Source organism: Hydra vulgaris, chromosome 11 (assembly GCF_038396675.1).
Source record: "Hydra vulgaris chromosome 11, alternate assembly HydraT2T_AEP".
Lineage (NCBI taxonomy): Eukaryota > Metazoa > Cnidaria > Hydrozoa > Anthoathecata > Hydridae > Hydra > Hydra vulgaris.
Window position 1 is genome coordinate 23,327,498 of NC_088930.1, and position 12,446 is coordinate 23,339,943.

General features: G+C 30.8%; 2 protein-coding genes across 2 annotated transcripts; both read right to left on the reverse strand.

Moving 5' to 3' along the window:
* Positions 1 to 6,001: 6,001 nt before the first annotated feature.
* LOC100215354 (major facilitator superfamily domain-containing protein 6) lies at positions 6,002 to 9,560 on the reverse strand. Its single transcript, XM_065810495.1, has 3 exons — positions 8,343 to 9,560; positions 8,092 to 8,247; positions 6,002 to 6,957 (listed from the first exon to the last, which is right to left on the reverse strand). The coding sequence occupies exons 1-3, from the start codon at positions 9,265 to 9,267 to the stop codon at positions 6,035 to 6,037; spliced, it is 2,004 nt and encodes a 667-aa protein (XP_065666567.1). The 5' UTR covers positions 9,268 to 9,560; the 3' UTR covers positions 6,002 to 6,034.
* A 1,093-nt stretch (positions 9,561 to 10,653) lies between these two features.
* On the reverse strand, positions 10,654 to 11,154 carry LOC136086934 (uncharacterized). The gene has a single exon (XM_065809434.1). It carries the CDS (start codon positions 11,152 to 11,154, stop codon positions 10,654 to 10,656), a length of 501 nt encoding a protein of 166 aa, XP_065665506.1.
* Between the last annotated feature and the right edge of the window lie 1,292 nt (positions 11,155 to 12,446).

Below are 12,446 nucleotides of genomic sequence, written 5' to 3' on the forward strand. Positions count from 1 at the left end.
TGTTACCTCAGACAATATTAAATCTGGTTTTTGAGCTTGTGGAATATATCCATTTGATCCTAATAAGGTTCCAGCTGAAGGTTACATCTCTAATTCATTATACATAGTAGAAAACCATCAAAATAGTGAGAACCTGTTGAATAACTTAGGTTGCCTACCACCAGTATATACCTACCATAATGAAATACCAGATTGTATGAGTTATCAATCAAATCCATCAACTAAAAGTAAAACTAACTTTTCTGTTTTAGCATCAACAAACTTCTCTTTCAAAACTTTTATCATACATATGCCGTGCCGTATCCATATTCATCATAATTAACTAGTGCGAAGTTTTTACGTTTTTCGCTACAAAAAAATTTAATTCCAACTATATATTTCTTTGGTAAACATGTTTATTTGCACAACCGTTCCCTACACATCGAATGCTCGCATTGCAACATTTCTGTGTGTAACTGTATTCTACACTTTTTACATTTGCAACTTTTAATCGTTTGACTGTTGGTTCTTGTTCTTCATTGTTGTTTTGCTGAGGTTGCTCAGCATTGTTATGCTCAGGCATTTGAGTACTTGGCATAGAGAGTCTACGCTTTGCGCTAAGTTTAGAATTTTTACGGCTTCCTTTGTTGCTTTTTCTTCACCTTTTTGTTTGAGGAACTCGATCACATTTTCTTCGGCAATACATTTTCCGCCAAGTTTTGACATGTTGCACTGCTTCGATTTCTTAACATGCGATTGATTTCTACCTTGAAAAAACTGCTTCAACTCTATCTCGATACTGTTTTTGCAACGCTCAACACATGCTTGATACCTGTCAAAACTTGAAGCTGGTGTAGTTGAGAAAGATGGTAACCGGTGTGTAGTTGAAGTATGTGCTGCGGCGACTGTTGAAGATGATGAAGCTGTGTCTGTGCAAGATGTTGTAGGTGCTGTTGAGGCTGCTAAAGTTGATGAATGTGGATTAAACGTTTGTGTGATTGCTAATGCCTTATGATTTATGCTGTTTTTAATATGTGGAAATAAGCCGGTGTACTGGAAACCAGCGATTGTATGCAAGCGTGTAAAACATTTACCACTCTCGTACAGCAGTTTGAGCAACGGTGGAAAATTTTTTTTATCTAAATTCTTACATTTTGAGTCTTTGTAATACTTTGTAAGGATTTCTTTCCATGCTTGTTTGACATGACAATAGGCAGCTCTATCCAATGGTTGTAGAATATGTGAAGAATGCTCTGATAGACAAATTAAGATTATTTTGTGTTTTTTGCACAGTATATCACTTCCAAAGTTTTGTGATGGGCATACAGATCATCTATTATCAGCCATTCAATAAACGTATCGTGCTCCATCCAACCTGATTTTGAAATTGAATATTTGGTGTCGACTGGACTACCTCTTGCCCAGTCAGGACGAAAGTTTCTTTTGGCTTTGTATATCACAAATGGTGGTACAAAATGCCCATCAGCGTTGCAGCAATTGTTTACAGTTCAATGAATTTTTTCATTGTTGCCAGTAAGTTTAAATGCACGTCTTGTCCCTTTTCGACACACTAAATTGCTTTGCCTTTATCACTCGAAAAACCTGTTTCATCACAATTACAAATATGTGGCCCAGAAGTTATACCAGCCTGTTGATATTGCTTGGTGACGCATTCAAAATAACGATCACTTATTTCTAGCGTACAAGAAGCGACTCGTTTAGATGTTAAGTTATCCGCTTTTCTTATTTAAATTTCTTTTGACCATCTCTTCATAAAGACAGTCTTCACCAGGCTTGCCAATTTTGAACAAGTGCAATTGATTTTCGCGTTAAAGGTAGCCACATACAAATTCTAGGATTTCATTTTGGGTTAAACCGTAACCCTAGTCACCAAGTAATTGGAACGCATGCACCATCAATCTTTCTGTTTCATTTGAGAGTACCGTTGTTGTACCTGAGCTATGGAAGCCTTTATTGTTGTTATTTTTGCAATCTTTAAGCGTTGAGACTGGAACGCCATGTTTGAATGCAGCTTTTCTCAGTGATGTTTTATTTTCTTTTATATCAGTTAATGCGGCTAGTATATCGTCTTCCTTGTATGCTTTTGTATTTTTAGTTGACATGTTAAGTGAGTGAGTTAAACTGATTTAAGTGAGTGATGATTATATTAAGAAATAATATAATAACTGGTTTTTAATGAGTAAGAGATGATTATATTAACAAATAACATTATAGTTCATTTTTAATTAACCCGGAATTAACACTAAGTTCATTAGATAAAGGTAGGCGCTTAATTAAACTAAACTAAGTAGTCAATCAAGTGTGCGGTTTTATCAGAAAAAATAGTTTTTTCACTTTTTTGATTTTTAATTTAACTTTTTTTCAAGCTGCATAAAAATTTTATTATCAGAATTAAAACTAAATTTTCCAACAAGATAATGCTAAAATTATTTTTATATCAGTTTCGTTTTAAGCGCTATTTTGTTCGCAACGATAAAAAATATATAAAAATTTTGACTCCCCGTTTAAGTTGAATAAAAAAATAAACAAATAGAGATGAATCGGCATATAATTTTATCAATTAGAATAGAGGAGATAGTTCTGTATTTGAATCCATTTTTATTTTTTTTCATAGCCATATCCGTTTAGTTTTTATTTGATAATTTCGTTCAATGCGCGGAATGATATGGTGTGCGGTTTTACCCGGTTTTACTCTACTTATTATAGTTTAAAATTTTTATAAAAATTTTAAAATTGTATAGCTGCATATTGTTTATATATCTTCGTGTTCCAGAGTTATATTCCTGACCCTTCGGGAATTTTTAATCCAAAACATTTTCTTCTCTTACCCGATCAATAAGGTTGTATGATTTCTTTCAGTGTACGACATGGAGATTGAAAAAATGAATTTGATAATAGAATTTATTACGTAAGACTGAATATGAACTAGTGTTGTTATTGACTTCGACTAAATTGACTAAAAGCCGACAAATCGAAAGTCGATATTAAACAACTTTGAAAAATCGAACAGTCGATTTAATCGAGTATGGATTTTCTACTAATCGACTAAAAGTCGATTTAGTCGAGTAATTATCTTAAAATCTTTATATCTTTTATTAAATATAATTTTTTCAATTTTTAATTTTTGTTTGTTGATTTAATAACAATGCTATTATACTGTTTTTGCATACTGTTTTTCGTGTACTCTTATTAAATTTTATAAAATTCATAGCATGTTAACGATACTTATACCTAATAAAACTTTTGGTTATGTATTTTATAAATTTTTTTTTTTATGTTTACGCTATGCTTGTGATTTTCAGTGAGTCTAGGGAATTGTGACCAAACGTGAGTGGGTGTTTAAAAAATGGCTATTTTTGGCACTGCGTAATTATGCATTGACCCCTACCAAAAGCAATAAATTTTTTGGTTTAATTTGATTGATTGAAATAATTGAAACTTTTAAATATTTGCAATTGAGATAAATTTATATAAAGATTATTCAAGAGATGATTGAATAAACTGCTCAATAAATCTAAAGTTACGTCATTCAGAGATATCATAAGAAAAATTCAATGCGTTTTTTCATAAACTACGTAATAATTAAATTTGGAAAATCACCCTGATTTTATATAGAAAGGCTTTGATTTTAAAATAAATGATCTCAGCTAGCATACTACTTTGGGCCAACGATGGCTATTACAGGTGCGTACATCAAGGGAGGGGAGTCTGAAAAAAGTGGTTTTATTGTGTACGTACTTATTAGACACTAGCAGCTGTGGTGTAGTTGTTGGAGCTCTGGCTGTCCGTGGTTCAAAGTCAGCCCTGGACATATTCTCTGACCATACATCATTGGTAAGAAAGGAGGCGTGAACTTCGTGGTTAAATGCTATTCTGTGGAGTTTTTTGATAAGACCGTTTGACTTCTTCGAGCACCTAAATAACTAAAAAAATTAAAATAACTAAAAAATAATTAACTAAAAAAAAAGATACCAACATACATTTTACAATGTAATTTGGTATTTCAAAAAAAAAATTATCTTTAAAAAAACTTTGTTATTTATATTTGCAATCACAACTACAACTTTAGTTTTTTAATAATTATTTTCAATTGCATCTTCAAAAGATAAAAGATAATAAAAAGAGCATATCTTTTTATATAGAATAACTATGCCATTTTTATATAGAATAATTATGCCATTTTTATATAGAATAATTATGCCATTTTCATATAGAATAATTATGCCATTTTTTGGGTAATGCTCTTTTTTTTCATTAAAGCTATTGTCAATAAATGTAAATGATTGATAAATTCCGTTTTCATTTCTGTAATATTACTCGAAATAGTTTAATCCTTTTTAAACATATCATTTTTTTTGATTTTGCTAACAAATCTTTTTTCCAGAACTGATGAAGAAAATAAATATTATGCAGAGTTTGAATACACGGGCACAAAATACTTTTTGCAGAAAATCACAAGTTTAAATATGATTAGGAAAGAATTAGTAAGCGACTGGGGTTGGTATTTGACCGGGGCCGGGTTTGATAAAACATAGCCGGGGCCGGGGCTGGGTTTGTGACCGGGGCTGCATTACTATTGATATTCCTTATAAATATATTATTGTTATTTAAAATTCATGATATATTTTATATAAAGGTATATATATATCATCTCATCGTCATCATCATCATCACCATCATCATCATCATCATCATCATCATCATCATCATCATCATCATCATCATCATCATCATCATCATCATCATCATCATCATCATCATCATCATCATCATCATCATCATCATCATCATCATCATCATCATCATTATCTCTACATCATCATCATCATTATCAAAAATCCAGCCCCGGCTAGTAACCCTGCAAATTGTGTTTGTTTAGTCAGGGCCGGGGCCGGGTTTGCAAAAACTTCTGTTTTTAGCCGGGGCCGGGGCCCCGGTCACTTACTAGAAAAAATGTTAAAAGCTGTACGTTTTACTCGACAGTATTTATTTTACACTTAATAGCTTTAGCGCATTACACTGAAAACGTTGATGAAATTCGTTACTGATGAAATTTGGTTTTATTAGGAAATGAGTTGGCAAAGAAATTTTTAATCATTTTAAAGTCTTTTATTTTTATTAATTATTTATTAGCAAGCATGTTTTAACTTATATATTACTTTTTTATAAGGTATAACATTATTTTGTCGGTATCTAGGGGAACGGCACTAAGTCAATCTTTGGCAGTATGGAGTTATTTATACCACTATTTAGTATTTTAAATTCTATATCGTTTTATATACCACACAATTTTAATAAATCAATTATTAATGACTTATTGAGATTTTTTATTTCAACTATTACACAAAAACGTATTATTTTGACTATTACGCAAGAAATTACTTGACCGTTATCTCAAAATTATGTTTTTGAACTTAGTGCATTTCCCTTGTATACCGACGATTTATTCTTTGATGGACAAGTGTCCCATTTTTTCTCTTCATCCGGACGCCAATAAATTTGCTAAAATGTATTTTGTAGTTCAGAATTATTAAATAAGAAATCTTAGAGTACCAAATAATTAAAGAGTTGAAACAATAGCCAGCTCAATACTTTTTCGGTCAAATAGTGTTTTGTTTAATAAAAACTTTTACTGAATTTAAGAAAAGTTTACTAAATTTACAAAAGATTTATTATTTATTAATATATATAAAAATAAATATCCTTAGGAATATAAAGCAAACAACCAGTATTCAAAAGATTATATAAAGTGCAATATATAAACAAAATTTCAAAATATATACATAAAAACAACGCGGTTAGACTCAACTACCTATATACCTTTATTAGATGCTTACGGTTTTAATCATGAAAACGCCATAAATAAAATAAATTAGAGTTTTAAACGCAGGCAAAATTTTAAAATTTTCTGGTGTCTTTTGATTATATTCAGGACAATTATTTACTTTTAAAAGAGTTTATAACTAAAAAAAACTGTGTGTGGGTTGGAGAAATAATCCTATTGTAAATAAAAAAACATATATTTTGTTTATATTTATGTCTCTTTATCTGAAAAAGATTTAGCTTCTTCGACACCACGAGGATGAGCTAGTATATACGTCCCTGAAGGTATATTCTCTACATATGTGTAACTACCTAATAAGTTTATAATTTTAGCCCAATACTTAAGCAACATTAGTATTGCTAAATTTGAAAGACATATACAACCATATACAAGAAAAGTGGAGTGGGAGCCTATGTAACTGACCAATACTCCTCCTAGTATCCCTCCTCCCCCATGTCCTAAGCCCCAGTAAACACCATGAAGTAAAGCTTGCAGTGTTACTGGGGTACCAGGAATTAATCCAATATAACAAACTGACGCCGTCCAAATTGATGCAGAAGATACTCCTTGTAATATTTCAAGAGGAATCGAATATAACGGTTGGTTTGTAAAAGAGTACGCAAATAATCGGATAACATTGGCAGCTATTCCAATGTAAAAAAGATTATCGCAACCTATATTTAACATTATATATCCAGAAACTAAGTACATAAGAACCTCAGACGTGCACTGAACGGCAGAAATGACACTAAACAATAACTGCGTTCCTCCAATATCATGTAAGTGCCAAAACAAAAATGTATGAATAAATCCTAAAGCGGCTCCCGATAATAAAAGAGTTATAACAAAGCAAGCATGTTGCACATCACTAAACAATTTAATTGCTTCCCAAAGTGATTCTGTGTAAGGTGCACGCTCTTCGAGTAGTTTAAATTTAAAAAAAAAAGCTGTTATAAAAGCTAATCCCATCATAGAAGCATAGACGTAAAATGATAAGATATAATCGACGTGGCGTCCTTGTGCGCAAAATATGTTTTGTACACCACTCACAACGGCACCAACAACAAATGCACTTAGACCCCAGCCAAACGCTCCCCACAGTCTTTGAAATCCATAAAGATAAGTTTCTTCGCCTAAAAAGGAATTGTATTAACTTTGTTTTTAGTTGGTTAATGATTGACATTTAATAATATAATTACAACTTTTGCTTTTTTTTATAAACTTTTATTATAAACTTGTAAAAAATCAACAATAAACTAAAGCATCAATAATAATAACAAATAGTTTACAAGAAAAAGAAATAATATTTGAATGTTTTTTTTATGAGCATGTTTTATAAGTTCTAACCCTTGCATTAATTTGCTCATCCTCTAACTTCCCTCCCTTCTCATCTCAAAAAAAAAAAATTAATAGTTAGTTTCTTAACTATGCTGTTAAATTAGTAAAGACGGGGGGCTACTCCCAGTCGAGGAGAAACAAGTGAACGCTACCGGGAACGTGGTTGCACACGCACAAAATGTTTTAAATTTGTTGTTTAAATTGTTGTAGTTTAAATTTTTAGAAATTTTAGGTTTATAAACTACTTGCAAAAAAATCAATTTTAACAAAATTTATGCAACTTACGTAAGTAAATTGTTTTATTTGTCGAAAACCAAGAATTAATTGACTTTGTCTCAAAACGTTTTGACTTTATTCGAGTTGTAAATGAAAAATATCGTAAACGAGTTTATACTGTAACGTGAATATATTATAAACTTGTTTTAAATAAATGATAAAATAATAATAATATTGATACTGTTATTTACTCTGTTATTTCTAATGTAGATCAGCTGCCTGGAATATTTCATTATTATGTAAAATTGTTTTGTTTTCTATATATTAAAAGCCATGAAAATAAATCCTTGAGTGCTGACAATAAAGATTTACTTAAGATATTAAGTATAATGATAATGAACTTTTATGTTCTCTGCGCTGGACATTCAAAGTATTTTGTAGGGAAATGTAGTGTCAGTGAATTTGTCCAACATTTCTTTCATACATCAGTTCTATCAATTAATTCTTTGTATTTCTGTAAATTTTTCAGTATTTTTAAATATTTTTTTTTTTTTTGATATTTGGTTATTTTGAGGCTTATTCAGAAGTGGAGGTCCGGCTTTCACCCGGTTGTCTTTTCAGGGCATGAATCTAAAATAACGTAATTCTTTTATATATTGTATATAAATAACCTAATTTTTTATTTTTGTAAATTGTGTTTTGGTGATAGTTACCTAGATTTTCTAGAGTTGCTGTGTCAGCTAGAGTTGCAGCAGGTGATGCTAGCAAGGTTCCAATTAAAGTTATCACAATTAAAACAATAAAAATTTTCATAGAATCTCTCTTGACCGCGTCTTCTTCTTTTTTGTTGGGCTTTTTTTCAATACTATCTGCAAAAAAATATAAAAAATATATATGTTCTAATGTTTACTATCGCATTAGCAATTTGTAACATTTAACACAAATAAAAATGTAACTACGTTACCTAAAGGCCATGGGTACTCTTCATCCGTATTTAATGAGTCAAATTCACCTTCAAGTTCATCAGCTGCTATTATTCGGTGACGTTCACTATCTTGACTTTCAGTCGAATTAAAATCATCTAACGAGTTTCTAATTTTTCGAGTAACAACCATTTTTTCAAGTAAATTTCTAAATATTGTTACTAATTCAAAACCATTGTTTGTTTTTCTTTTTTCTCTTTCACTTTTGTAAGTCATATTTCCAACTTCTTTTAAGATTTCTTTTCTGGTTGAGTTTTTTTTGTTATAAATGTAATTTAGTGACGTATTTTTAAGAGTCAAAAGATTATCCGGAGGAAATTTATTTGCTTTTACTAACTTATTCACCTCTTTAGGAATAAATAATGTGCTGTTAATATTGCAAGCAATTTCTAATGGAGTTCTTACAATTGATATGCTGTAGTTTGTGATCAACCAAGATGCTATTGACATTAATAAAATATATTTTTTGACGTCATAAGTGTCTGCAAGAGCTCCCCATAATGGAACAGCACACATTTGAATAAAAGGACGAACCCCAATTAAAAAACCAACTTGTTTAGCAGATAAGTATAACTGTTTGTAAAACACGGCTAAGTAAGGAAAGAGTGATCCAATAGCGCCGTAAAAGAGAAAATAAAAAACCTTATAAAGTAATAAATTTGTGTTTATTTGTAAGCATTTACAAGTTTCTTTGTTAACTTCCTTGCTTTCTTCGTCAATAGAACGCTCCCATTCAACTTTATCGTCGTTTGAAGTATAGAACCTTTCGTCAGATAAAGAGCGAGGAAGTCGTTCTCGACTTACTCGAGATTCGGCACTTTTTATTTCATCTGCTTCATGAGGTATAGGCGAAATAAGAGGAGAGCAAATACCATGAGGAACATATAAAGCACTGTTTGTTGACATGCTGTATTATATATTTATATATTGATTTTTGTGTATTTATTTAGTTGAAATGTTGATAAAACAACTTTTACGAGTCGCTTGATGCAAAAAAAAAAAAAGTTTACCCTGAGTTGTCTAAAAAGTAAATAATGAAACTGATTCCAACACTTGATATTTTTATTTTATTTCTTTTATAAAAAAAACTTGTTCAGTTTTGCTATTCGCTATTTGAAAGCATTAAAATCAAGGCCGTAACGCCACTTATTCGGTATATGCGATACCCACTTTATCATACTTTTTTACTTTAAAATTATGCCGTGAGTATTGACAAATTGCTAAAAATGATCTTTTGAGAGTTTATTTTTAAAGATCATCTAAATTCTTTGTTTTAAATTTTCAATTTAAGCAAAACATCCGTCGCCGATCGATTTGTAGAAGCGTTTTATTCTAACTTTTTATTGTAAATTCTTTTAAATAATATTAATAAACCAGTTCTCAGAAATAATAAATTCTCGTTATAAAAACAACAGAAATAAGATTTAAATTACTTCTTCAGTCTGATTTTTATTTCTAGCTATACGGCTGATCAAAAATTGCGAGGTAATATTTTTCAGCTTTTGAATTAATAATTTAACTAGTTCTGGTTTAATTAGTTTAATTTAATTAGTTTTAAAATCAGAATTTAAAATTTTTCACATCTTTCGAACATAGTTACTCGCTTCCATTAATTTTTATTTGTAAATGACCTCGATTGTAAAATTTTTTATCGAACTGATTGATTGGTATCAGCTATTTTCTTACAGCACTTTGGTGAACACTTTGAATTTAAAATAACAAGCTTATTCAACGTTTTATTTCAACCTTTGTCCTTTTCCTAGCTAGTCCTACATTTTTGTTGAGTACTGTTACCAGACTTTACAACCATTTGTTTTTGATGCTTTAAATATTAAAAAACATTCGCGAATAATTTGTATAATTTAAACGGCGAATGGTAAACCATCACAATGAGTGCTGTCTCATTATATATAGATATTTATATATACATAGATAGATATATATAGTTTTTTTTTGTAATTTAAACAACACACGTTAAATTTCTAAAACTGCAGCCTTTTGCTAGTAGTTTGCAAAAATAAAAAACGCATTCCGTATTTACCAACAGTTGCCTCTTTATCTTGTTACATTTTGCATTTGCCAAACTCTTGGGTGCAGTGGCGGATCTAAGAATTTCGCCCCACATTGCAAATAGAGAAATTGGCGCCCTCTCTCCCCCTCCTTCCTCGCACACAAAAAAATTAGTATTCCTTTAAAGTGAATAAGTGACAAATGAATAAATGAATATACATTGCACATTTATTATTATAATATACTTTGTAGCATACAGTCAATAGAGCACAGGTGTTTCAGCTAAAATTGTATTTTTCTTGATTTTATAGTTGCAAAATCCTGAAGGATATCATAGAAATCATTTTCAGAAGCAAATTTATGCAAATACGATTTAATTAGTTTTAACTTACTGAAAGATCGTTCACATGATGCAACTGAGACTGTTAAAGTTATAAATATCTGTAAAGCAGTAGCGAAAGTCTTAAATGATTTAAGTCCCAAAAATGAAATGTAGGTAAGGAGCCCTATTGGAGAGAAGTCCATTTTTTCTTGCAGTTTAGCACTACTAAGAGAGACAATACCTTTAAAGTCATCAAAAAATTTATTGCCATTAAGATCATTAGAGTACCAAGAGGCAAGAATAAAACATTTTTTATGAAGGTTTTCCATTTCTGCCTTATTAGTTTCCCAATTTGGTATGTTAATGACAGACTCAATGGAGCACAGAAAGCCAAATCGTTCATTTAAAACTCTTAACTTTGAAAATCGGTTAGAAATTTCAATATCAAGTTTGTCCAACATTTCTTTCATACATCAATCCATTTCTTGCTGAGCATTTAAATCGGCATCTGAAGCAGTTTCTCCTGACATGAGACGCCTTTTTCGAATTCTATGTTCCACGGTAATATCCCATTTTTCGCACATTACCTCAGTTTTTGTAATGGATGAGGTGCATAATGCATTTCTCCAAATTTCAATTTTATCAGTCAAAGCACCAAATTGAATTAAGGCTTGATTGAAAGTAATTTTTTTCCTTTGTAAGCACTTTTGAATTTGGTCAATTGAAGGAAGTATTTCAAACCAGAAGTACAAAAGAGCCATAACTCAAACCTTTGAATGACAGAAAGAATAAGCCCAGCATCACCTCGTGAGTCAAGCGTTTCTCCAGAAGAATCACGTAACATTTCTAAAGCTGCTAACACCTCCTCAAGTTGAGTTGATATGGAGGTAACAGCAGCTGCTTTTGAACTATATCTTGTATATATTCCTTCAAAACTTCCCATCTATGAGTTGATGATGAGAAAAAAACAAATAATTTTTCCAATGTGCCAAAAAAAGTAACAGTTTTACTAAATACTTACATATGCAACATGGACTCCAACCAAATTTAAAGAGTGGTTCTTGTAAGGAACAAATATTGTTATAACAAATATGATTTCAATGAGTTGTTATAACAAGTATGAGTTCAATGAGTTGTTATAACAAATATGAGTTCAAGTCTAATATTTGTTTTTGAACTCCAGAATTAGCTCCTGCCATTGTTTCTTGATTATCATAGGATTGGTCCCTGCAGTCTTGAAAATTCAATCTACCTAAATTAAGCTTTTTTGTTATTTCCGTTGTAATCGCTTCAGCCTATTTACCATGAATTTGAATGAAATCTAGAAAAGCTCCTTTCACTGTGACTTTGCCTCTTTCAATATCAACATATCTAATAATTTGAGGCAATTGTTCAACATGTGATGAATCAGGAGCGGTATCAAAAATGATGCCGCTCCTGATTCATCACATGTTGAACAATTATATTGATTGAACGGTAATGATTCGCATATTTTACATTAAGTATTATAGGTTTACGTACTTTTGAACCAAGCAGAATAATAAGTTCATTTTAAATTCCATGAGAGAAATATGATAAAGAACCAGATTTTGAGCTGACTGATTCTAAATGTTCTTTCATGAATGGGTCAAATTTGGCTTGAAACTTCATAAGAACAATGAAATTTCCAGAGTTTTTATCTGATTGTAGAAACTCGTTATGACCTTCTAATACTAAATTTTGCTGTGCAAGCATTTGAATTGCTGCAGTAACA

What these genes read in the sequence shown, in the direction of transcription:
- LOC100215354 (XM_065810495.1), bottom strand. Translation starts at nt 9,267, where the DNA reads ATGTCAACAAACAGTGCTTTATATGTTCCTCATGGTATTTGCTCTCCT. An exon ending in AGAGTACCCATGGCCTTTAG is followed by an intron (nt 8,248 to 8,342) that starts GTAACGTAGTTA and finishes ATTTTTTTGCAG; the next exon opens with ATAGTATTGAAAAAAAGCCC. An exon ending in AGCAACTCTAGAAAATCTAG is followed by an intron (nt 6,958 to 8,091) that starts GTAACTATCACC and finishes ATTCCTTTTTAG; the next exon opens with GCGAAGAAACTTATCTTTAT.
- LOC136086934 (XM_065809434.1), bottom strand. Translation starts at nt 11,154, where the DNA reads ATGTTGGACAAACTTGATATTGAAATTTCTAACCGATTTTCAAAGTTA.